The sequence below is a fragment of the Ciconia boyciana genome, chromosome 11, assembly GCF_034638445.1.
Source record: "Ciconia boyciana chromosome 11, ASM3463844v1, whole genome shotgun sequence".
Lineage (NCBI taxonomy): Eukaryota > Metazoa > Chordata > Aves > Ciconiiformes > Ciconiidae > Ciconia > Ciconia boyciana.
In genome coordinates this window covers 19,208,919-19,234,993 of record NC_132944.1, presented here as the reverse complement: position 1 = coordinate 19,234,993, position 26,075 = coordinate 19,208,919, and the positions used below count along the sequence as shown (strand labels likewise).

Here is a 26,075-nt window from a genome sequence, read left to right as displayed (position 1 = left end):
CCCCGCGGGAGCTATAGCTCCCCCCACCCGGGACTGTGAGGCTGGGCTGGGGTTGAGGGCATCGGGGTGGGATGGAGGAGGGTCCCCAGGGCCTGCCCCGGGTGCAGGCAGGGTGCAGGCAGGGTGCAGGAAGGCAGGAGGGTGTGCGCGCTGTGTACAAACAGCGCCCGAGCGCCGTCCCCCCTTAAGGTGGACTCGAGTGGGGTGGCCCCTGCCCGGCCCCGGCCTGGGGGTCACGGGGGTGCCCCCGCGGGACCGGCGTGGCCCTCCCTGGCCTGAGCCCCATGACCGGGGCCGCGGCCCTGCCGTGGGTGGGCAAAGGCTCTACCCGGCCCCACGGGCCACCTTAAGCGGCAGCGGGGACGGGGAGGCCGCGCCGAGCACATGGGCACATTAAAGCAGCCCCAGCCCGGCCCACGGTGCGGGGAACCCTTCACCCCCGCGGGGGACCCTTTGCCCCGCGGTCCCGCCCGGGGGCAGGGGCACGGCGCAGCCCCCGCCGGTACCGGCCGCGGAGGCCCCGGCGCCCTTCCCGGGGAGCCCCCGCATTGGGGTCTCGCCCACCCGTGGGGCGGCGCGGGGCCTCACCCCGGCTGCTGCGTGGGGGTGGCGGCCGGGCCGCCCCCGCCTGGCGCGGAGCAGCGGGGCGGCTGCGTGGGACCCCTCGGCCGGCGGCGCCCCGCGGCCACGCGTGCCGGTGGCGTCCCGCGCCCCACGGCCGCGACCGGGAGCTCTCCCCGCCCCTGTCGGGGCCCCCGCTCCCCGCGTGTCCCGGCCCCGCCGCCCCCGGCCCCGCGCGCGTCCCCCCGGCGAGGGCGCCCCCCGGCGGCCGCCCCCGCCCTCTCCCCTCGGGGCGCGGCCCCTTTAAGGTGCGGGGAGGGCCCGGGCGCCGAGCTCTCGCGGGACTTGGGGGCCGAGCTCTCGCGAGGCCGGAGCCATGCGCTGATTGGCTGCGGGGGGTTGAATGTAAGATGGCGCCCAGGGAGCTGTGAGGGGAAAAGACTCGGGGCCGAGGCGGCGGCGGCGCGAGGCGACGGCGGCAGCGGGGCCGGGGTGAGGCGGGGCCGGGACGCGCCGCGGCGCAGCGGGGCCGTCGGGCCGGGGGTGCGCGGCGGCGGCGGGGCCGGGCGGGGCCTCCCGTCGGGCGCGGGGGAGGCGGCGGCGGTTCCGGGGCGGCGCGGGCCCGGCGGGGAGGGGAGGAGGAGGGAAGGGAAGGGAAGGGGGCGGCGCGGGGACGCGCGCAGCTTGGCCGTGCACGCGCGGGGCGCGCCCCTGCTCGCCCCCTCCCTGCACCGGGCGCGTCCCCGCCCTCCCCCCTCGCCCCCTCCCCCGCCCCGTGGGGCGGCCGCTTCCCCGCGCGGGCACGGGCGGCGGCAGCGCGCACCGGAAGGCGCGGCCTCGGCCTCTGCGCGGCGCGGCCCTCGGCGGCCGCCGTCGCCGGCGAAGCCCCCAACATGGCTCCTGCGGCGGGGGGGCGCGGCGCGGCGCCTCCCGCGGGCCCGGGCCCGGCCGCCCCGCTGGGGAACAAAGGCGGCGGGGAGCGGCCCGGGCAGCGCTGGGCTCCGGCGGGCGGGGGCCGGCCGTGCCGCAGGAGGAAGCCCCGCGGGCTCCGCATGCCCCGCTCGAGCAGGGGAGAGGCTGAGCCGCGGCCGATGATCTCAGGGGCTAAATATGGAGCTTCGCCTCGTCTAGGCTGGGTGGCGGGGCGGTCTGTGTTGTTCCCGTCTGTCCCGGGCCTCGGGGCAGCGCCGGGCCGCGGCCGCTCGGCCGGGAACGCCTGCGGGGGGAGGAGAGGGGGGGCCTCTGGATACGGTCACTGCTGCTGCCTTGTTCTAAGTTCTGTCTTCCAGTAACTCCGGTGTCACCGGCTGCGCTGCGCCTGTCACCGCACGGTGCGAGCGCTCTGCGCCCTGTGACAGAAGTGCTCACACACTCGTTCCTAGTAACACTTACCAGGCTGAGGGATACGATGGTTAGGAATTGGGCACCTCGCAATTCTTCAGTAGGAGCTGCTAGCTGCGTGGATGATCACGTTTTTCTTTTCTGATTCTTTTTTTTTTTTTCTTCTTAATGGAATACATACTAAAAATAAAATGGCTTTAATAAAGAAAGAGGAACTGGGGATGGAAAGGGCTTCTTTGTTCTGTCTTCTCCAGAACGTTACAAGTCTAAGAGCTCAGGACAAGAGCAGCAGAAATACATGCAACATGGTGACTGGTGAGTCCAGATTGTCCACATGCTGCAAGTTGTGTGTGTGTTTTCAGTAACCTCAGTCTAAGTTTTATGAACTAACCGTATGTGCTCATGATCTTCAAAGAGTTTCTTGAACTGTTTTCCTGGAAAAAATGCAGTTATGCTGAACAGGGAGGAATTACCTCCCTTTATCGGAGAAAGCTTATTGCCTGGATGCTCTTTTTCATTTTAAAATGCAGTATTAAAAACATGCTGCCAAGATCTAGCGAGGATGGGTGTTTGCTGTTTCTACTGCGTGTCTGCGGGACAAATGGAATGTGTAAATTAGTATCTTTTAATAACTAACAGTAAAAGTGGTGACTGCAGCAGCAAGCTGTGTATGTTGCCCTACAAAAACCTGTTGAATGCACACTTGAGCCTTAAAGAGGTTTTCCGTCATAAATGCAGGTGGGTTTAGTCTTAATAAATAAAATTTCTGGGAGTAGAGCATTACTTTCCTGAATCTTCATCTAGACCTGGTACCTCTGCTGCTGCGTAGGGTTTTGTGAAGTGCAGTTTTGAGTGGTTCAGTGCTTTTAGTTAAATAACCCCAAGCAGCCTTCAAACCGACAGGAGTGAACCTGGAAGAAACTTAGTCCAGCCCACACTGTTACCTGTGGTGTCTTTAGCTCCCTTCTGATTGCCAGAGTTGGAGAGCTGTAGGGAAAAGCTGTAGGGAAGATCCTGCTGCTGTTCCGGAGCAGGAACAAATACTGTGTGGCACAGTGGAATTCTGATCCACGCTTGGGACTTCAAGTGCTGCAGCGGCTCAGATGAGCGTTTCACTGGTTTAGGCATTAGTGGCTCTCAGTGTAGTAACTTCAAGCAAATATAAAGGAAGATTTTTCCATACGAGAAGAGAGATTCCTTCTGACAGCTTGTGACAGAGGAAGGCTTGCTAGTAGGGGGAAGAATGGCCTAGTAGGCTCTTGATTTTGATGCTAAAAAGAACTAATTAAGATGGAGCAGTGAAGCAGGGTGAAGGATTTATATCTAAGAAGAGTGCTGTGTTTGTTCTGCTTCCTGGTGGTCAGAAGAGGTAGGTGGTGATTTGGTGGTGGACCTCTTCTTGATTTTTGGGCCTGCTGCTTATGTGCCTGGGTTTCTGGTGGCTTCTGGTTTCTCCTGCACAGGAACACAATGTATGTGTGAGCAGCTCTTGATAGAACGGTTGGAGTTCCAAAAGTAAAAGTGATGGCTCATGGATAGCTGCTGTTGAAGACAGTGGCCTGCTGGCCTCCCCACTCTCTCCCTTGACAAGATTAACAGAAAGCGAATAGCTATTCTCTGAGCCATTCCAACATAATAAGCACCAATGCAGGAGCAAGGAAGAAGGCAGGACCTTTGCCGAGAGGTGAGCCCACCCTGTTCAGCAGCAGCTAACTGTCAAAGAGCACCTGTAATGTTCACATCTAGATTCCCAGTGCAGCATCCTTGAGGCTTTATTCCTCAGAATAGTCTTCCCTCTGAAAGCTGTGTCTGCTAGTGCACCTCAGAGTGGACATGTAAAATGATTATGCTGTTCTGAAAGCCTCACTGCAGTACTGAAGTCAAATATTTGCAAGTTCCAAGTAGAAAATGGGGACAAGTTAATAGCTCAAAATCTGTTTTCCAGCTTCAGAGTATGTAACGGAGCCTCTTACCATTAGATGCAAGACACATTCAAGTGTGCCTGGTGTAGGTCCTGTCTGAGTTGCTGAGGATGCATTAACAAGGTTGTTCTCTATTGCTTTCACCCTGGACGTGCGGTCACCTGGGAAGGGGTTAATAATGTGTCTTGTAGAGGTGTAGGGTACTCTTGGGTGGCTCCTGGAGGAAATCTCACTCAGCAACTAAGTGAATAGTCTTACTGGCTCTATCATGCAGAGCTGGCTTGAAAATGTGTCAGCTCAGAATCTCTGAAAGGCAGGAGAATTGTTTTTCTGTCCACCTGTGGGCTCTACAGGAGCTTCTGTATGCTGATTTTTACAGAGTTGTTGGATTTACCAAGTAAACACTGTTAGCTGGTGCTTTTTACTAAACATTGATGCATGTTTTGAGAATATTTTCTGTAGTAATCTCATACAGCAACAAATGTTGCTTAATAACTCCAGAAACTATAGATACAGTGCAAGTTGCCTCATGTGTGGTCCCCTTACCTTTGATACTCATTCTTTCTCCTGTGAGCCTGGTCCAATGCACTAGCCATGAACCTCCTCCCATGTAAACAAAAACTTCTGTGTGTTTAGACTGCTGCCATGTAACAGTAAAGAGTGATTAGAATTTGCTCTAGCTCCCACTGATTTTGGTGGGAATTGGAGCTGGACTTGTGGGATACATTTGGGTGCCACTGAGAGCCTAGAACTGTTTTCACACAGGCTGTTGCAGTCTTATGTTCAACCCCATATTTCTGTCTTGGTTCCACTTTGTTAAATCGTGGTAAAATGATGTAAAAGGTTCTGCTTTTGTACCTATTCTCTTTAGAACCACAGTCATAATGTACATATAGTGATGTTTGTCCCTTTTTCCTCCTTTCTGCAGCTTGATCTAGTAGTACTGAATCATCTCTTCTAGTCCTAATCTTGTGCTGTTTCACATCTTTTCACAACCATTTCAGTGTCTGGTTATAGCTCAAATCTATTTATCCTTTATCAAGACTAATTAGTGCCTTAGAAACAACCAGTATACTCACTGCAGAAACAATTTGTGGGTTTAAACAAGATAAGTCAGTAAGAGAAGAATGCTGTCAGAGTATACCCTAGAGCTTTCTAATGTTCTCAGGTGGAGTCATCTTTTTGTTGGTTTTTTTCCTCGCTCTCACTTCCTCCCCAATCATCCTCTTTCTTTTTCTGTCTCTCTTTTTGTCTTCATACACGGCATGTTTCATGTTAACCTCTTCCTATATTAAAAGGACGTGAAGAACTGATGCTGCTGTTGCCTTTGTCATGTCCAGAGCTCTGCTCCTCCATGTGTGTAGTTCCCTGTTTGAGGAATCTCTTGATTCTAGCACTGTCCTTTTGCTTGCTATGTTTGAATCGATAAGGGTGTCCTAGTCCTAATAGCAGTGGGCTGAATGCTGCATCTGATGCTCTTCCGTTGTGCTTCCCATTAGCTGCCTAGAATAGAACTGCATGGCCTGATAGAACATACTGCTCAGCTCTCCCACCTCTGTGGCTGCGAAGCAGGGCCACAGATATTGATTTCTAAGCTTCTCTTGCTAATACTGCATGCTGCAAACGAATGAAATGTGTGACTTGGTTTCGTCTGTTATGGGACTCGCCTGGTCTGGGTGAAGTACAACGCTAGAAGATTTTACATGGCAGTGAGCTCTTTGAACAGTACCACAGTTACACCTGGTTATCGTTCAGACTTTCCTGAGCTGCTAAGGGTTAATCTGAGAAATGTGTAGTAGCACAAGATGCCTCGTAAAACTAAAGCATCTGTCTCTGGCATCTGGCTGTGCGTGTTTGCTAGTTTTCATACGATGCTCGGTATGAGATGTTAGTTACTGGAGTTTGGAATATCCTTGCATCAAAGGAGCGCTGTAGTTAAGACTTTAACTTTCTTTTTCCTTAAGGAATCCTAAGGACCTTGCAATATGAATAATTCTCTGGAGAACACCATTTCCTTTGAAGAATACATCCGTGTGAAGGCGCGAACGATCCCTCAGCACAGGATGAAGGAGTTTCTGGACTCCCTTGCTTCCAAGGGGCCGGAAGCTCTGCAGGAGTTTCAGCAGACGGCCACCACCACAATGGTGTATCAGCAGGGTGGCAACTGCATTTACACGGACAGCACAGAGGTGGCTGGGTCTTTGCTTGAACTTGCTTGTCCTGTGACAACCAGTGTCCAGCAGCAAACTCAGCCAGAGCAGCAAATACAGGTTCAGCAACCCCAGCAAGTCCAGGTAAGAATCTTCAGTATTCTCTAAATGTATATATGACTTGCTAACCCATGGAGTAGTGTTCAGAGCCAGCTACTATCTAACCTGAAAACACAGGCAAGCACTTAAGAAGCAGGGCCAATTAACTTTATATAGAACAGCACTATTTCCCTTTCATTTAAGGAATTTGGTAGTAAATTTCTCTCTTGCCCGTGCCTCCATTGAGCCCTGCTGTAGCAGGAGTAGCATACATAGCAATGTAGTGGCGTAACCTATTGGAGAAATGGTTGACAGTTCTGGCATGTGCACGGCTCCCTAAAGCCTTGCAGTCTGTGTGAAGCTGCTATAAATACCACCCCCCTCTGCTGGCCTTACTTTATCTGGTTGTTCCGGGTGGTCATGGGAGCTAACTCGCCTTCAAGTTTTTTGATGAAATCCATAATCTTTAAATGATTTTGCTTGAACATTCTCAAAGTTGTAGTTCTTGAACCGACTTTTAAGTCAGGGAAAATACAGAGATGTCAACTTACCTCATGAACTGAGGAAGATGCCTTTCAGGAAAGGAACTCTAAAAGATGCATATGTGTCAAGGTACATTATCCCTTTGCACAGTGGAAGGAGCCTTCTCTATTTTTTTTAATAGTTATTACAGTAATTTGTATTAAGTGAGCAGTACCAGGGGGTGATTTAATGAGTATTAAATCCAGTACAAGGGGGGGAAAACCAAACATGTAACTTAAGATAACTGCTTTGGTCCTCAAACACATTTCTTAAATTGAAGAGTTTATAGGTCGCAGGGCGTTTACTAAGGTTCTCTTATGATATGTCTCCAAACAGCTGAACTTTCTCTACAGCTGTAATTCTGATACACTTCAGATTTGAATCTTTCTGCCTTCTGTAGCACAAATGTAAAGTTGTGAGCTTTCCTCTTTTGCAACAAATGAAGATATGGAGGCACAAATTACTGGAGATAAGGTAGTGTGAACTTGCTGCAGTGCAGTAGACTTGTGCTAACAGCTCACTTGTGTGCTTTTATTCTACAGCAAAGGCAAACTTAGCTCTTTCACTGGGTAACTCATCTCCAGTTACTCTCTCTATTGAGTAAATGAATGCTTTACTGGGACTTCTGTAACCTGTTGCCCTACAGTAACTTGTGTCGCAAGGCTTTTGAAGAATAAAAGCCTCTAGTCTCACAGACGTGACTTGGATCTCTGCATGAGTCTATTAAAACTGATCAAGGGTGCTTTAGGTTCTGCCAGCCAGCACATTTTTTGGGAGAAGTTCAGTAGAAGAACTAGGAGGCTTGGCTTTTTTGGGTGCCTTGGCCTTGAAGATGTGCAAGGCCCCCAAACCAATTGTAAAAGTCAGAAGGAATCTTTTTTTTTTTTTCCTTCTTCTTCTTCCCCCCTACCTCCTTTCAGAACTAGACCCTTGCAAGGCTTCTAGTAACAGAGATAGGGAGGGAGGTTGTATATCATATGCTCCAGAGAAAAATAATCTTCTGACCTTCTTGAAAACAACTATAGAGTTGCTGACAGAGGCCTGTTCCTTTTTTTTTTAAACTGAATGGCCTGCACCCTGAGGAGTGTGAAAAAACATCTGATGAAAGTCAAGATTTCAACAGCTTTCGTAAAGAGTTGTCTACGCTCTCCCCCTTGTTTTTGTTGTGACTCTGCTTTAAAATACCTGCTTTCACATCTGTCAGTACGGATCATAATTAGTGTTTGTGTTGCTACCCTGCTGCTCACTTTAGGATGTTACAAGCCCCCAGAACGCTTAGGCCACACATCCTGGTACTAGATATGGCTGCAGCTTTTGTGCGTCAGCAGTGCAACTGGGTTCATGTGTATTTGAGCAGCTAGCTCACAGTTATCTTGAAGTGAATGAATTAGCCTTACTTTTTTGCAAGGATGGGGTGGAGAGGAATGTCTTTACCCCTTTGCAAGAGTGTTTTTCTGTCTTTCAGGATTTCTTATCGAGACGTGATTTATGTTAAACCCATGATTTAGTGTTCACCTGTCTCAAGACTGTCGCTGTGGCAGCAGTAGCAGAGCACAGTGTCTGAACAAAGCTGTATTTTGTTGTGCCTCTGGAGTGACAGTGTTCCGCTAGAGCAGTGCACCTGATCCAGCTGGCTCACTTTGCTAAAATACTGCTTGTGTTGTATTATGAGAAATTTTGGTCATCCGCTGAAGCCTCTTAGCTTTTAATCAAACTTATGTCATCCCAGTACTTGATAATCTCTTTAGTTCTTGCTAATCCAATTGCAAATCAGTGAAAGACCCTTTGAATGACTACGCTTATGTCTGGCAGTGTGACAGTGGTGCTGAAGGTGACTAATAATATGACCAGTCAGGTGACCTCACGGTTGCAAGTGCTGATGACAACCTTACGATCATAAAGATAGACAGACGATGCTCAGGTTTCATTTTAGATTTTACTTGCTGTGAACAACCAAAGACAGTGCGTGACTGCTTGCTCCTTTTATTTATGCTGGCAAAATAAATTTCCTGTTTGAAGAAGTTGTCACCTTAGGGTTTTCTTGCCTAAAAGTTCAACAAACTGTTGCCAAATGTTTATTTTAAAGGCTGAGTGGATGCAACCGTTGAGTTATATACTAGTCAGTGCTACTGTACAAGTGTCTTTGAGTTCCTTCAATGCCCAATATCACAGCGGTGCCATTAGCGATCCTAAGAAGGAGTTTAGTATGTCAAGTTGTCATACCCTGTGCTACATCAGGGGATGATTGCGAAGGGCTTGGCTCCAGCCAAGTCCAGCTCTGCCTTTGGTGGGATTGTTGCTGGTTGGTCTTGTGCATTGAGGCCATCGAATGGATGATGCCAGGGAGAAGAGGTGTTAGCACTGACTTGCTTACTGAATGTGATCTTTCCACAGAGGTCAGTGAACCTCTTGCACCTCTTCCTCTTCTGCAAGAAGATTTAACTGAAAGAATATCAGAGGACAGAAAGTATTTTTGCTTAGGATACATACAGTGCATGTGGGGAAGATCCTCAATTTCAGCTTTGTGTTAAGACAGAGTCTGATGGCTAGGTGGCAAGAGCTTCTTGGACAGGGCTTGAGCAGAGGATGCTACAGGTGAGCAAGATTGCAGAACTGTATTGGGAATGGTTAAATGCCTGCATAAAAGGACTTTCGTGCCTTTCTAATTGCTCAGTTCCTTATGTGTTTGCTATTCAGCTTTTACTTTTTCAGTCTTCCCCCAGTCTGCACTATGACTTCAGACCATTATAGGAAGCTGGGCATTATTAATGACATAAGGCAGGGAGAGATGCCCTTAAGTAGCTCAGAAGAAAATCTTATCTCTGGCTCTGCATAGAAGAGCCTTTCCTTCACTTCTGCTGTATGCAGCTTCCCCATGCCCCAGTCTTGGTTCTGAAGTTTAGCCTGGAGGTAGGGCTCCTAATTCGCTTACCTTTGAAAAGCATCCCAATAAGGTACTAGCAGCTAGTATTAATTAGCATTTGCTAGGGCTATGTGTGCCACTTCAAAGAATGGTTATAGTCAAGAGTGGTGTTTTCAAGGTAGCACCTTCTTATATGTGGAAGTAGGTTCCTCTTTGAGAGGTAAGCTGTTTTGTTTTCCCTGGTTCACATGTTTTAACTCTCTTAGGCCTGCCCCAGTGTACAGCTTGACAACATAATCTTGATATTGTAACTGTTCAAACACACACAAGGCCTAATTTGGCCTGTGGAATTCTCTCTCTGATGTTGATAAATGAGCAGAGGAAAAACCTGGAGCGAGAATCTGTCTGGCAGTTGTTCTGAAAAGCTGATCTGTACACTCTCCATAGACCTTGTTTACTTAGATAGATAGCAAAGGACTTCCTGTAAAGTAGTTGAATAACAAGTTCCAATGTTTCCTGCTACTTCAGTGATCAGTCTTTTCACCTACTGTATACCTCAGATCTGTTTTGTACTTGTATGTATGCTTTCTGGCATAATGTTACAAGGAACTCTTTATTACTGCGTTAGTTTTTAATGCTGGAGTTGCTTTAGCTTAGGACTGTTGTTGAGGGAAGTGTATTTTAAGCCTTCTTTCCTTAAATTGGGCTAAAAAATAATTATGAGAATGCTCTTTGCCTGCTCTCACTAACTTTTTGTCCAAGCGTTTGACTTCTGTCGGCTTGCTCAGGTGTGGAAGTTTGAGGTGCAGCTACATTACTTCTGGGGGGGGATTTGGAGCATACTTCCTGCAACAGATTTTCCACCTGCCCCCAGTTACCTCTCCTAGGTTTGGAGCCTGTCATTTGGGATTCCCTTCAGACACAACTAAGCCATAAGATGTGGTCTTGTTGTGTCTAGGTGTTTGTCTAGCTTGGCTAGTGGGCAAGACTAGACCTAAGTTTGAAATAGTCTTCTGGAATGTGTAGCGTGGACACATTAGTAGGTCTTCAGTCTTGCTCTGAAGGTCTGCTCTTGGTGTATCCTACTACTTGCTAGTGTAAACATAGTGTCAGAAACCAAGACATGTTTGTGAAAGGAGGTATTTAAGAGCCTGTTGGGTGCTCTAGGGCAAGCTAGATACCAGAAAATCCATGCAGGCAAGAGTTGGTATGTGTGCTCATTTGGAGTTAGGTTTTAGGAAATATTAGGTAATCCAGTCAGCCCACAGATGAGATTTTTTTGCTTGGGAATTCTTTCAACTTAATTGTTTCAGAACTGCGGTTCTGCAGTCTGATTCCTTGTTGGGCAGAGAATCTGCACAGGGCAGACATTATGAATCCTCCTTAAGTTGGTTGTAGTTAGTCTATCAACCATGAGGAAAAAAAACTTCTGGAAACCAGGCTTCAGCTGTTCTCATGCTTGTGGAGTTACTTATTTTCTCTTTGCATGTGATCAGTTCTAGACAGAATATGTTTTTGAGCTTAATGTGACAGAAGATTTCCTTTAGGGGAATCTAAAAAATTGAGTTCTGCCCTCCTGTTACGATGCAGGGCTGACTTCTAACACTTTTGATTCTCTAGTCATCTAGTACTTGGTCCAACTTCTAGCTATTTTATGGTAAAAAGGCATTTCTCTGTGTGATGGTAGCCTGCTGGGAACTGATTGTTTTCATGCTGTTAGATCCAAACTTCTGGCAATAGGCAGTTTTTCAGTACTGGTAACTTGACGTGTTCCTCTCTTGCACCAGTATAACCCAGGAATTCCCAGCATAACATGTTCTCGCTTTAATCTTCAGCATAAGGTGAAGATTTAAAGTCCTCCCTGTTGGTCTTGGCCTGTAAATTTAAAGCATTCCTCTTTGTGCAGAGTCTTTTTAAAAGTCAACCGCTGATGATGTTTAGTGTAATTCTTTGTCCTTTTTTTCTCAGATAGCGAGTTAGACAATGAGGTCAACGTAAGAAGCTCTGGGCTCAGACTGGGTTGAAGTCTGTAAGTCTGAAATGAATGCTTGTAGCACTCCTGGGTACAACCTACTTGAAAATAGGGAGGGATCTACTGCAAAATACGGTTGTTAAAAATGGATGTGTAATTCACAAGGGAAGCGTAATGCACGGTAGGTTGAGCTCCAATATCCTTTTAAATAGGAGCTGTCTTTAGTTAGAAGCATGATGTCTGCAATTTGCAGCATGGAGAACTTCCAGTGATTCTGGAGTGTGACCCCTTCATCTTGTTTGGGTCTGGTCTCATTCTTTGGGTGTTAACAGTAACATTGTGTGAAGTCTAAAGCAGTAGCCAGGCATCCTGGTTGTAGGGGTTAGGATTTAGTCCCAGGAGAGTATCGTAGGGCCTCGGGTCATGATTGCTCACCTGCTGAAAGTGGTGGAAGTTGCCCATGACTTTTAGAGACAGTAAGCTCAGGCTCTAAAACAGTTAATGGTTCAAAGCTGCGCCAGGGGAGGTTTAGACTGGACATTAGGAAGCATTTCTTTACTGAGGGGATGGTCAAACACCGGAGCAGGCTTCCTAGAGAGGTGGTCGATGCCCCAAGCCTGTCAGTGTTTGAGAGGCATTTGGACAATGGCCTTAATAACATGCTTTAGCTTATGGTCAGCCCTGAATTGGTCAGGCAGTTGGACTAGATGATAGTGTAAGTCCCTTCCAACTGAAACAGTCTGTTCTATAAAAGCAGAAAGAAGAAAAGGCTCTCTTAGACTGTGCCCCTCTTGCTGACAAAGCCTCTTGTTTAAACCTATTCCATTACCTTTCTAATTGCACTTATGTGATAAAATTGTTTCAGCACAGGATTGGACTTTCAATTCTTACTGCTACCAAAAAAATATAGTGTTTACTTGGTATATGTTACAGCAGTAACAGGAACTGTAATGTAAAATTTTTTGTGGAAAGAAGGTGGGGGTACTTTTAAGGTGTTCTTGGTCAACCTGTGCAGATTCTGAAAACACACTGCAGAAGTACAGGATAAATGACATGTTTACCTCTTTCTGTGACATGATTTTGAATCCTCGCAGATAAAGCAAATGTTTCTTGTGTGAAACTGAAAATATATCAGTGCAATAATGCATTTTAGTTTGTCCAGTCTTGGGCCTTTGCCTTGCAGGTAATCTTTTGAACAAGGACTTAAATTAATACTAAGGACTATATTAGTGATTTTTAAAGTTGGATATTTTGGAGAATACTTGCCCTAGCGGTGTAATTGAAACTGGCTTTCTTAAACTGAACTCTTAAGAACTGGGATCTGTGCTTGGGCCTGTTTGCCTAAGGCAGTACTTGTGCTGTAGGGCAGTATGATAAGAGTATCAAATAGAACTGAAGCAGCATCCCATAGGTGACTTCATCTTTTTCAATTAACTGCCTGATCAAATCACTCATTGATGCAGCTTTTTAAACTGTCGTGCTGACACAAGGTCATATGTTTCTTGTTACCTTGCAGGAAATTATTATAGAAAGTCCACGTCATCTGGATTACAGTATCGTGCATATAGCTCCCAGCAGGAGCCTGTAAAATTCCCTATTCTTCCTGGGAATAGAATTAGTTCTTAACAGGAGATGACTTATAAAACTGGTCTGCAAGTGGTGCATTTTGCACAACTCTTAACTGGCTGCAAATGAATCCTTACCATTTTTTAAGACTTCTTAGAGGTGATGTTGGGAAGTGAGATTTTGTGTATTTGTGCAATGGAGACCTGCATGGTAGGTGGTCTTGGTCTTGTCAGGCTGGCTAGTATGGCGTCTCTGTGCAAATGCTATGTTGGCTTGACTGACTCTAGAAAGTGACGTGGAAGAGGGTGAGAGAACATGAGTAGGAAGACATAGTTTTGCAACTAAATAAATCTGTGTTGGCTTCAAACTTCATATGGCCCTCAGATGCCACTAATAAAGCTCTACATCTCTCAGCTGGATTTGAAAGGAGAGGTTGAGTAATTAATTCCCTCCCTTAAGATATAGTGTTAAGGAAGCCTGGAGAAGCAGATGATCATGGAAACCTGGGATACCGCTTCTAGGACAAGGCAAATGCAACAAAGTGACTGTGTAAATGTGGGGGGCAAAGTGGTAAAGTGTCTGGATGAGGAGAGCAGACCTCACATGGTGCCCTGGGAGTGAAGATACCAGCTGGGTTGGGTTCGAGGCCTGGAATGTGAAGTTGCTGAGCCCTGAACTTGTGTTGGGGGCTACCTCTGACTCCTAGCTTTAAGTCTGCTCCTGGACTGCTGCTAGATAGTGTGACAGAGCTTGGATAAATGAGGATTGACGTGAGAGGGTGTGATTTATTTTTTTTTCCCTAAAATAAAAGGAACTGTGTTTGGATCCAAGTCTTAACATATTTCGTCCATGTTATTCAGCATTGAGTAAGTGCATGAGCTAGAAAATACAACTGAGTAATTTGGATAATAAATTGAATTAAATGGAATAAGTAAATAAAGAAAAAAGAATTTGTTTTAATTATCGCTGCCAAATAAATACTTCTGAATTTTAAAAAACAAATGCTGCAGTGTTGCCCCTTAGTGCATGACAAAGATTCAGGTTGAGCTTGCAACCTTCTGTGTTGACACCCACTTGTGTAGCGTTACTATTAGCGGTTGGTTTCAAAATAATATTTCTGTGCTTTATGTGGAAAGAGCCAAGTGCTGGTTTCAGCTTACCCATATTTCTTACTGCCTGTCACTGGCAAGTGATCCTGCGGCCATTTGGGGGACTGGGGTTGAAAGCAGTAAAACAGTCTTTAGAGCACAGTAAGAATGAGGCAAGCTCCTGCATTTTGTAGCAAGATAGATTTAATATCAGAACTGTAATGTGCGTGACCTTAAAGTCTTGCTATTGCAAGGCCTATGCTGAAATAACATTTTAGCAATGCAGATAGCTCTGAAGACTCTCTTGGCTTCCAAGGATGCAATCTGTTGGCTTGAGCCCACAGAGCTTTGAGGATGGAGGTGCAGCTCACGCGCTGTTCTGTCTGTGCGGAGAAGTGTGGTCATGTGCAACGCTGAGCAAACACATCCTCTACCGTATTGCTGTTACCAGACAGGCACTTCTAGAGTAACTTGGCTTCATTTTCCTGAGGTCTTTACTAATGGATTAATATATGGATTCATAAAAATGAGCGTAAAAGACCCAGAGGATAGACCTCCAGTGATGGACCGTCTCTGTTGGTGGCCCCCCTGTTGAATCACTGACACTTGCTGATCTCTAACTGCTGAATTGGTGTTGTTGCAGGTTCAGGTCCAGGTCCAGCAGTCACCGCAGCAGGTCTCCGCCCAGCAGCTCTCTCCACAGCTCACTGTCCATCAGGCTTCGGAGCAACCAATACAGGTCCAAGTGCAGATCCAAGGCCAGGCGCAGCAGCAGGCGTCCCAGACAATACAGAGTCAATCTCTTCAGAGCCCCAGCCCATCTCAGCTGCAGGCAGCTCAAATCCAAGTGCAGCATGTGCAGACTGCCCAACAGATCCAGGCTGCGGAGATACAGGAGGAACACATACAACACCAGCAGATCCAGGCCCAGCTTGTGGCAGGACAGGCCATTACTGGTGGCCAGCAGATCCAGATCCAAACAGTTGGGGCACTGTCACCTCCACCTTCTCAACAAGGCTCTCCACGAGAGGGAGAGCGACGAATCAGCACTGCCAGTGTCCTTCAGCCAGTGAAGAAACGTAAAGTGGATATGCCTATTACTGTATCGTATGCTATTTCAGGGCAGCCAGTTGCCACAGTGCTGGCCATTCCTCAGGGCCAGCAGCAAAGTTATGTCTCTTTAAGGCCAGACTTGTTAACAGTGGACAGTGCCCACCTGTACAGTGCCACTGGGACCATTACTAGCCCCACGGGAGAGACTTGGACCATCCCTGTTTACTCTGCTCAACCACGTGGTGACCTTCAGCAGCAAAACATAACCCACATCGCCATCCCTCAGGAGGCCTACAATGCCGTCCACGTCAGTGGCTCGCCAACGACACTGGCTACCGTGAAGCTGGAAGATGACAAGGATAAGATGGTGGGAAGTACTTCAGTAGTGAAGAACTCTCACGAGGAAGTGGTGCAGACTCTTGCTAATTCGCTCTTTCCAGCGCAGTTTATGAATGGCAACATCCACATTCCAGTGGCAGTGCAGGCTGTGGCAGGGACGTACCAGAATACAGCACAGACGGTGCACATATGGGACCCGCAGCAGCAACAGCAGCAGCCCACACCCCAAGAGCAGGGGCAGCAGCAGCAGCAGCTACAAGTCACTTGCTCAGTAAGTTAAAACTGCTTCTTGGTCTCAGTCCGTGATTAACAGCTTGCGAATGTTGTGGAGAGGGAGGATGTCAGCAGACAGCTGGTATCTAGGGAGCAGAGATGTGTCTGTCCCAGTAGCCTGGGCATGACGTAGGGCATTTGACTCCTGATAGGTGGAGGACTGTGATGTGTTAATGTTGGTACGTAATTACAGGATACAAAACTTCCCAAAAGAAATTCAGTCCTGATCTTCACAGTGTAAATTAATAGATACATACTCATTGCTAGCCTCTTTATAGCAGGTATTCTGAGGTCTGCAGTCTTCTGAGCTGTTCTAGGGGTTGCAGTGGAAAGGCAAGGGTGATTGCAGCAAAGTAAGGTGCGCAAATATAGTAGTCACCTAGTTAGCAGTTACTTTGTGTTATGCAGCACATGGAGTCCACAGCAGATCCAGTGCCTGGGTAAAGTGTCAAAATCTGACTAGTTGTGAGCAGACTTCATGGATCAGGTGTACCTATCGGTAACACCATGTCCTGCTTCTGCTAAATGCCTGGTGGGCAAGGGCACAGTAACGAGCAGTGGCAAGTAAGCATCTCTTCATAGTGCTTGGCAAACCTGGCAGCCAAATCTGTTGCTGTTTTTTTAAAGGCTTTGTTGCTAACTTTAAGCCATAGATTATTTTGAATTTGCTTTTAAAACTTGAATAATTATGGCTATTAATGGCCTCTCTTATATGTGCAAGTGGATGTAATTTATCTTTTATTACCAGAAAGTGAAAAGTGATTGATCTGTCAGAGCCTGTTTTTGCTGAATGGAATGAGGGCAAAAATATCCAAGTCTGCTAGCATAAAGGTTGTTATAAATTCTTTCCAGTTTATAAATAACACTGTTGGCTTTATAAAGGCGTATATGCCCTCTACGTCATCAGTAAGCACTGAGACAAGAAAGATTACTTTTTGGAGTTATGTCTGATTGTTTCTGAGTTGATTGAGGGCTGTAGCCCACCAAGGTCTTCATTGAAAAGGGCTCCCTACATCTCTAGATAACTTTCAGGTGCTGGATGCCCTCTTTCATAAAGCTGTACTTTAAGCTACAGATTATGGGTCTTGTAATGCATGGGGTTTTGTTGGGTTGTTTTTGTTTTGTCATGTTCAAAGAGCCTTCTGTAGCTCATCTTTTCCCTGTGTTGGTACTTCAGAGATCACTTCATTGCTTTCAGCTACTTGAACAAACTAAGTTGATAGAAGTTCTTGCCTTTCTGCTAAGCAGGATTTTTAGACTTATTCTAGGGTCTTTTAAGAGCATGAGCCACATTCTTGGGATCCTTTCTGAGGTATTAACTCCATAATTTCTTTAATGGTTACTTGTAAACCTTCTACTAATGCCATGTATTCTTGTGCACAGTGGTCTGCAATTCTTGGGTATCAGACAGTTTTCTGATCCTAATTCTCTGGAGTACTGGATGTTGCATAAGCCCCTAAACACAGAGACAGGTCCAGGAGGTATACATTCTTCCTCTAAGGGGGCAATGAAGCTACTGTAGGTGAACACCAAACTTTTGGGGGTTGTCCCTCTTACAACTGTGAGACTGAGAAGGAATTTGTCTGCTTGCCCCACGCTGTCCTCTGGCATTGCGCTGCTGTGGGATCTGGGCAAGTTGCAGCTATTTTGCTCTGTTTGTGAAAAACGTAAGTCACTTAAGAAGCAACTGCCACTTCAGCCTGCGTGCCTGCCTTCACATTGGACAAGTTGTCTGTGAGGTCAGGGCAGAAGATTGCCATTTAGGTTGGGCTGACGGAGGTGGTTGGCCCTGAAAAGCTTTCCACTCTCCAGAGCGCAATGGGGCAGGCACTCTGGAGGAGAGTGGAGGCTCAGTCCTAGCTCCTACAAGGACAAGGTGTCAGTTCACCCTTGGACTCCTGTCCTCTTTAAGACAGGACAACTTGCTTGCTTGACAGCTTAAAACATTGTCACCACCTGCCTTGATAAAAGCTGGGCCCTTTCAGTCATAGTCTCCCTCTGCAGCCATGGTAGATGCTGCTGGTGATGCAGGGACTGATAAGCAAAGAGCTATTAAAAGCTTATGCAAAAAAAGAAAAACCAACAGAGGCAGTCAGAAAGCTCCAGTCAGGCTCTTGCAGGCTTTGTCTCTTCAGCTGTTTTTTTGTTATACTGAGTAAGGTACAGGTATTACTAAAGTCTCTGTGCCATTTTCATTATCGTCTCTGGTACTGTCAGAGCAGCTTTCACTGATGATTGGCACTTGGCAGTATCAAAGGAAAAGTTACTTAATTATAACAAAACCTTGCTTTTTGGGGTGGCTCTTAAGAAAGAGAAAGCAAGACTGTTTTGATGTAAGAATTGCTATCTCTGTAACATTCAGGGTGCCAGTGAGAATTTGACTAAGGGCTGTAAAGCTTCAAGTTAATCTTAATTGAGGTAGCCATGAGACTTTCTGTAGCATGGGATTGAGAAGCTGTAGTGAAGAATGCAGAGTGAGTGCAGCTGGAGGTCTTGCTGCTCTTTCTGGATAGGTGCCATCGGTTGCCTGTAAAATAAATTTCAGTTTGAGGTCGTAATTCTTGGTGACTTAAGGTCCTGCTGCAAAGTAAACTTCCAAAGGGTCTGGAGACCTTTTAGGTCTGTAGTAGGTCATACAGTAGCTCTTCACAGAACAGCAGCTAGTCCATAGCTGTATTTGGTAGTTTGAGAGCATTTCATTGCAACTGAATTAATGTTTTGATGCTGGTGTTCTAGTCTGTTACTACTTTAAACCTCTTACAAATTAATTAAATCTTATCAGCTGTTGACGATAAGAACAGAGCATACCTATTCTGTCTGCCTGTTATGTGCTGAATAATGAAGAGAGCCTGCCCTCGATGGGCAAGGGTGGGGAAGGATGCTAGCAGTGTACAACACACAATCGTACCCAGAACCTTCCTCGGGGCAGTCTAGGTTTGGAGCAGCAGTGGTCAGTAAAGCTGATGGCACCTTGCTGTTCTTCCCTGCCAGGGGCTGGCGATCTCTGTAGCTGCTATGTCTGAGGGGCCTTGGGCTGCTCTTGTTGTAGTGAGATGATGGACTTTAGTGGTGGTTCAGAGTGACAAGTTGGCTGAAGCCCAGAAGAATGCATTGGAGCAAACAGGGCTTCAGAATCGATAGTCATCTGTTTCAGGGTTTGAGGGGAGACCATAAGTCTGTTGTTGAGAGGACTTTAGCCCTATGAAGATCCTTGCCTTTGAACATACTGGCTGGCTTTTTAATGGTACTGCAGCAAGAACAGCTTGTGGCTGTTAGGTCTACTATTGATGTTCTGCAGGACTTCTAAATGCATTAAATTGCAGGTTGTGTGGATTTTCTAAAGGGGTTATAGATATGTCCATTCAAACTAAAAGTGTTCTTGGAGAGACAAACACTCTTTTGCAAGCAGCAATTCAGGTTAGACGGCAAAAGTTGCGTTCTTTGGCTTAATTTCTTGTTAGAGAGGAGTGTTATAAAAGGCTGATACTCTGGGGCGAGAGGTAGTGCAGCATTACTTGGTTTTTGTCAAACTGTTACATATCGAAGTGTATATGTAAACGAAAATGTTTTCTTCCATAGGCTCAAACTGTTCAGGTTGCTGAAGTTGAACCACAGCCACAGCCACAGACTTCACCTGAACTTCTACTTCCAAACTCTCTGAAGCCAGAAGAAGGGCTTGAAGTGTGGAAAAGCTGGGCGCAGACCAAGAATGCAGAGCTGGAAAAAGAAGCCCAAAATAGGCTAGCACCCATTGGAAGTATGTGTCATGACAACATGGGCTTTCTTTCCTTTCAAGCAGGATCAGGAGTGACTAAAATGTTGGCTGTTTACCACTCTGGAAAACACCTTTGTTCAATCAGTGATTGTTTTTAAATTTAAACTCTGATTTACTCTGCAGTGCTAATTATTGCATGCTCCCACTGCCACAGGACATGTTCCAAGGGAGGTATTAGCTCTATGCTGAGCCAACTCGAGAACCTAGGCTGGTAGCAGTAGAGAAGGGCACTGTATGACTGTGGTGCATGGATGAACAAAATGGCTGTGAATGCCAGCCAAGCTGGTAGAGCAGTCACGGAGCTGCTGTTTCCCTATTGCTGCAGGGCAGCATTTCATTGTGGACATAGTAAAAGAAGGCAATAGTCACTCATTTGGCAGGGCAGAGAGTCTTCCTGTCAGATTCTTGCCCGTTTATCTTTTAGTAGATCTGACAGCCTAAGATCCTGATTTATTTCAGCTTGCTTTATTATACTGGGAGAATGAGGTAGTACTGGGCCTGCCAGATAGAATGGCAAAGCCGGAGATGTGGGGAATCATTCCTGAAAGATTGGGAAATAATATGGCTTTATGGCTTAATATGGCTTTGTTTTGTTTTTCCAGGGCGTCAGCTGCTGAGGTTCCAGGAAGATCTCATCTCTTCAGCTGTGGCTGAGCTGAATTATGGTCTATGCTTAATGACACGAGAAGCTCGAAATGGTGATGGTGAACCCTATGATCCAGATGTGCTCTACTATATCTTCCTGTGTATTCAGAAGGTAGGGGGAGGACAGCTATAAGTGCAGCAGAGCTGTCCGTGTTGTCAGCATGTATAGGGAGGATTCTCTGTTACAAAAATGGAGACTGTGGCTTCTATTAAGCTTCCCAACAATTTGATAAGAAAAAAGTCTCTTTGCTTTAAAAAAAAAACAACAAACAAACCAGATGAAGTATAATTGGTGCATAGCAATGCTTTCATCTACTGCGTTAAGTTAGTGAAGGATTGTTAATAACTGAGTTCAGTATCACGGTGAGAATAATAAATCCTTTTAGGTTTTTTGGCAGGGGGAGGAGGGTTGGATGACGTTTGAGGAAGTTGTCAATGACAAAACTTGATCTAGTTGAAGCTTTAACAGGCAAGAACTTAGCTTTGCGTGGTGTGGGAAGTCTGAGCTGGTAATATTAGTGCGCGTTCTGGAAGAGCTGCAGGAACAGAGCTAAACTCTGGTAGGAGAATTGAGCATCTGTCTCCTTAACCCGAAAAAGTAGTGTCCAAAGGACAGTCATGTGAAATAACTTCCAGTGAACACACCTGAAATAAAAGGTGAAATCCAAGCAGCTTTGCTTTCTAAGATGGTTTTTCCTTTCTGTCTTGGCATTCCCATGACAGTAAGTGAGATTACCTACCCTGTACTGGCCATGGTGCAAGGGTCCTCACTCTTCTAAGTAGAATGTATTAGGCTTCAGCGCTGTGCTTTAAAATGCTTGACTAACTGGGTACGTGGGCTTTTAGGGATAAGGTCTGGTCTGAGGAATATACTCACTACCACTGGACTGGACTGTTTTGTGAATCTCTTACAGTATCTCTTTGAAAATGGCCGAGTAGATGACATCTTCTCAGATCTCTACTATATTCGGTTCACTGAATGGCTGCATGAAGTTCTCAAGGACGTACAGCCCCGCGTTTCCCCTCTTGGTAAGAACTTTTGTTTAAGAACTTTAAAACTTTCCAGATTTTTGGAATGTTTAAACTGAACTACAGCATGAGTATAGTCTGAATAGCAACCCTTTCCAAGTACTTAATGTCCCTAGGACATCTCATGCTGGTCAGGGAGAAGAATGTTGTGTCTGCAGTGAATGCTGGGGTTATTGCACATGTCAGGTTCTAGCCCTGACTATGGTTGAGGATTATTTGTCTATCACGTATCACCCATCAGAAGGCAGATTGGGGCTTTGTAGTGTCATGAGATTGGCTTACTTGGAAGCCAGCTGATCCTTGATCTGAATCAAGCTTCCTCATCTGCAGTACTAATACATCTTGCCTCTAATATGTATTGTTACTTTGGGAGATAATACAACACTGTCATGTTGCCATGTAGCCAGATGGATACAGTCTGCAGGACCAACTAAGTGTCAAAGAAAAAAACAATGCGTGATTAGAGCCTCGAATGCTGCAATCAAATGCAGCTCATCTCAACCCTGTGTTTAGAAGATGATGCCAACAGGGGCAGGGGGGAGCAGTTCCAGAAGAGACAGATTTTGACAGAGTTGCATATGAGAACTAGATTAAGAATTGCATTTTCAGAGCACAGAAACCTGGTTTCTCATTACTTCATTCCCTTTGATCTGATTAGATGTCAGTGAAGAAGCTACTGCTTGTGTTCAGAAAGGTAGCTGATGTTACAGGCTAGATGGCTAAGTAGCATTGTGAGTTTTGGAATCCTATTGTTTTTCACTCTGACTGTTTGATCTGTGCTTTGTCATTCCACAAGCCCTGGAGTTCATACTGCTGTCTGTTTTTCTGTTTATCTGTGTATTTGGAGTATAGTATTTCTATTCTACACAAAGGAAAAAAATCTGAGAATCAAAGGATTACTCGTGTCCAAATACATCACTTGGCACTGTGTGCTGACTAAAGCTGCGCACAGGGCCAAGAGCTGATTTGTTACAGTGGCCTGCCTGCTCTCACATATTATTGGATTAGGAGCATCTGCATTGGAGTCGAGCCATTAATTAAAAGCTGTTTAAGTGCATGTTTATTTCTCTCTGGGCTGGGATGTATAGGCGTATTGCAGAAGCATACTCTCCGCAACTAGAGGTTGACGTATGTATACAAGTGTTTCCTAACTGTACCTGCTACTTAAAGTTATTTGCACAGTAGTGAATCTTGACATCAGTGAGGATCTCCTCCTCCTCCTTCCCCTAAGATTTATATGTTCTCCAATACTTAGAGACTATAAAATGCTGCCTGTGTTCCTGCTGTGACTGTCTCCTGGCGTGATGCTGACTTCTGATTATTGCAGGTTATGTCCTCTCCAGTCATGTAACAGAAGAGATGCTGTGGGAGTGTAAGCAGCTAGGAGCTCACTCCCCTTCCACCTTGCTCACTACATTGATGTTTTTTAATACAAAGTAAGTACTTGGGTCTTTGGGAATCTTGGGGAATAAAAGAACTTCAAACACCTTGACAGGGTCGGTAGGAAACTGCTGCCCTGGATTAGGGCGAAATTGTGAATTTTGAATGGTTACACACAGAGCCTTCTTGCAGCCCCATCAGGCAAAGGAGATGTAGTACAACAAGGAAATGAGCTAGTGGAGGGGAAACTGAACTTGTGGCTGTTGCATGCTTTGCTGCTGGAACAGTCTTTAACTCAGTGTTGGTTTGAGCTTCAGCTGGCTCATGATGAGTAAAGATAATTACCTCACTGTTGTGACTGTGTCCTTTACTTGCCTCTGAATGTCCTGTGTTCTCTTCTTGCTGCTCAGATACTTCCTGTTGAAAACAGTAGACCAGCACATGAAGCTGGCGTTCTCCAAGGTGTTGAGGCAGACCAAGAAGAACCCTTCTAATCCCAAGGATAAAAGCACGAGTATCCGCTATATGAAGGCTCCTGCCATACACCAGACGGGACAGAAAGGTAGTGTCTGGAAGTTTTATTTGGGAATATTTACTTACTGGGCTTGAAGGAAGTGGATGAACCTGGAGATGTCTGCAGGTAGGGCCACAAGAACCCAAGGCTCTGCCGATTACGTTCAGCCTAGCAGCATGAGTTTGCTGTGCGTTCTGTCTGAGAGACCATGGTACCTTCTAGTAACAAGCCTGGGGACGTACCTTACCTGAGGCATATAGGACTCATCAAGAGCTAAGGATAACTTTTTTGTTACTTTTGTTTCTTTATGGGCAAAGGGGCTATTTGGGTGTAAGTGCGTATGAACAGAGGGAGAAACTTCTTTGGGAGGGCTTCTCTTATCTTGACTCATGTGAACCCATGTAGAATCCATATGTAAGTACAATCTGTCCTCTTAAAAGCACAGACTCAGGATTTAGCTGAGGCACTGCAGTCTCAGTAGTGAGGTTTCTCTCATTTTGGGCACAGGTAGAGGAGAAATGGAAAGAAGGATATGGATGGGTTGTGATTCAGTAGCCTTGGGATAAAGCAAGCTCTCCATGTAATGCTTTGAGCATTTATAACCAGGTGCCTCTGCCCTGGAACAGCTGTATGTCTCTTGCCAGCTCTTGCATGGTGACAAGGTGCTTCAGAGTGCTGAGGCTGTATGGCACTGCTCAGTTTGCTGTACTTATACAGCGTGTCTGACAGACTTCTGGGGGGCTGGTTTGTAGTTACAGATGACATGTATGCAGAGCAGACTGAGAATCCAGAGAACCCCCTGAGGTGTCCGATAAAGCTGTATGACTTCTACCTCTTCAAATGGTGAGAGCTCTTGTTCGTGTGTACGGTTGCTTGTCTTCTGTGACTGTTAAGCTGCATCTTGTGGCTGGCCTACTTTTCAGGGCTGTGTTTTATTGCTGGCACAGTTTTCTACATTTGCATACATTCACTTAAATGGGGAGGGGTGTCGATGTGAGAGGGTGGAATTTCCTCTGATGGCACATAAGTTGAACTTCTGTGATATTTAAGAGACAAATCCTGATTTGTGAACTGGCTGCTCTTAATCTCATACTCACTCCGGAGGTTTGCTGTGTTGGCATGAGCTTGCTTTTCTGCCTGTGACTTGCGAGCAAGTCATCCGGAAGCATCCACTACTTGAGATGAGATTAGAGTCCTATTCAAATCGGCTTCTGAACAAAAATTAGGACTTGCTATGGAGATTGGAGGGAGCCTCAAAGGACTCGCCTCTAAATGGGGATGACTCTGCTAACGAATGTAAACATTCCTCTGCACAGATGGGTCTGCATCTACCCTGGATGTGTACATACCCCATCCTTGCTTCACTCTGGCAGACCCCTGAAGCCAAGTGTGTGTTATACTTAACAGCGTGAAATAAAAATTACTTTCTTGTAGTTGTCACCATGGCTTTTTAACCTTGGCATGGCCTAAAAGCTTTGGGGCCACTGTTGCCCCTAGATGTAACTCCATACTTTCATGTCTCATCAGCCAGATGTTCACTGTCAGGATTTGTGAAGCCTGGGGTGAGGACAGTGGCGGTCTCTCCCTCCCAGGACATTCTGTTAGTCTGGTTATTTCTGATCTTCCTCACACAGCCCCCAGAGTGTGAAAGGCCGGAATGACACGTTTTACTTGACACCGGAGCCAGTGGTGGCCCCCAACAGCCCTATCTGGTATTCCATCCAGCCGATCAGCAGAGAGCAGATGGAGCAGATGCTCACCCGGATCCTGGTGATACGAGAGATTCAGGAAGCTATTGCCGTGGCTAATGCCAGCACCATGCACTAAGGCATCCTTCTTGGCTCGGAAGGGGTGGGGCGGGGTGATGGGGGAGGGACAAGCAAAGATAAATTGTACAGACTTTTACACTAAAGGAGATGCCTAAGTTTTTGGTTTTTTATTGGTGTAGTTATGAAGCCCTTTTAGGCTTCTTCTCTTTAAAAGAATCTAAAGGAAAACCTACCCATTGTGTATCCTACCCAACACACCAAACTGTTGGAACCATTGGAGGCTGCATATCCCCTGCGAGCTGGGAGCTGTGGAAAGCTGCTGGTTGACTCTGGTTTTTTTTATGATGTAGAAAACATGAACTACAGGATTGGCCTGGATGGCTGGGGCCTCTGTCTCCTTGGAGCACGTGCAGCCTAGAGGGCACAGAATGATGGATGGACCTGCTCAGCCAGTGGAGGAGAGGCAGGCATCTTCTTTTCTTGTGCTTGGACGTTAATTTGCTGTTATCTTGGAAGGAAGAGGAGAGAGTGAACTGCAATTGTGATTTATACAAAAAAAACAAACCAACGATTTCTATTCAGACCTTTAAGTGACATTTTTAGATGTTAAAAGTACAAACTTTACCACACTCTTCTTTTTTTGGCCTAACATTGAGGCCTTAAACCCTGAGGCTCCTGTGCCTGATGGAATTCTTGTAACATACACTTGTGTATCATATAAAGATACCACCCTGTTTCTCTTATGTATTCTTACTCTAGTTGTTTATTAAGAATGACGAGCACGTCTTTTCAACATGCCATTGAACAATGTGTCTTTATTTGGGGAAGAGTGAGCTGTGAGGGTGGGGGGGGTCATTATACAAAGATCAGTATGCAAACTGGTTGTTTTCATCCCTGTTTGTGCTTTCCAGCTTGACTCCACTGGACTTTTCACCCCTACAAATTAGGAAGGTAGAAGGGGATTAACTTCTGTTGAAGGACCTGAATGTCTGCTTGCTGATGGAAGCTCAGTGTCAGGCTAGGAACATGGGATCTGTGAGACCAGATCAGACTGTCCTAATGTTCTGTGGCCAGCCTGTGAGGCTTCACCCCTAGGCAAATCCCCCTCTCCCCATCTTTACAAACCTTTACACACCAACAGCATGACGGAGGGGTGTTGGAGGGAAAAGGCCTTCCAGGAGCAGCACATGGCTTACTCCTGCTGTTTAACAGCC

At 46.4% G+C, this 26,075-nt stretch overlaps 1 protein-coding gene across 5 annotated transcripts; it reads left to right on the top strand.

Moving 5' to 3' along the window:
* Positions 1-919: 919 nt before the first annotated feature.
* QRICH1 (glutamine rich 1) lies at positions 920-25,638 on the top strand. 5 transcript variants are annotated; one of them, XM_072875538.1, is made up of 13 exons: positions 936-1,053; positions 2,157-2,217; positions 3,366-3,586; positions 5,789-6,118; positions 14,728-15,747; positions 19,329-19,506; positions 20,127-20,281; positions 21,084-21,198; positions 22,526-22,634; positions 22,989-23,140; positions 23,845-23,935; positions 24,727-24,920; positions 25,212-25,638. In XM_072875538.1, exons 4-12 carry the CDS (start codon positions 5,810-5,812, stop codon positions 24,917-24,919), a joined length of 2,322 nt encoding a protein of 773 aa, XP_072731639.1. In that variant the 5' UTR covers positions 936-1,053; positions 2,157-2,217; positions 3,366-3,586; positions 5,789-5,809; the 3' UTR covers position 24,920; positions 25,212-25,638. The 5 variants fall into 5 exon arrangements, with proteins under 5 accessions (XP_072731638.1, XP_072731639.1, XP_072731636.1 ...); XM_072875539.1 differs by having other exon boundaries at positions 984-1,053; positions 2,109-2,217; XM_072875535.1 differs by lacking the exon at positions 3,366-3,586.
* The last annotated feature ends 437 nt before the right edge of the window (positions 25,639-26,075 follow it).

Excerpts from the sequence above, each read along its gene's own strand:
- QRICH1 (XM_072875537.1), top strand. The coding sequence starts at position 5,810 with ATGAATAATTCTCTGGAGAACACCATTTCCTTTGAAGAATACATCCGT. Across the intron at positions 21,199-22,525 it reads GCCCCGCGTTTCCCCTCTTG|GTTATGTCCTCTCCAGTCAT; the intron begins GTAAGAACTTTT and ends TGATTATTGCAG. Across the intron at positions 23,141-23,844 it reads ACACCAGACGGGACAGAAAG|TTACAGATGACATGTATGCA; the intron begins GTAGTGTCTGGA and ends GCTGGTTTGTAG.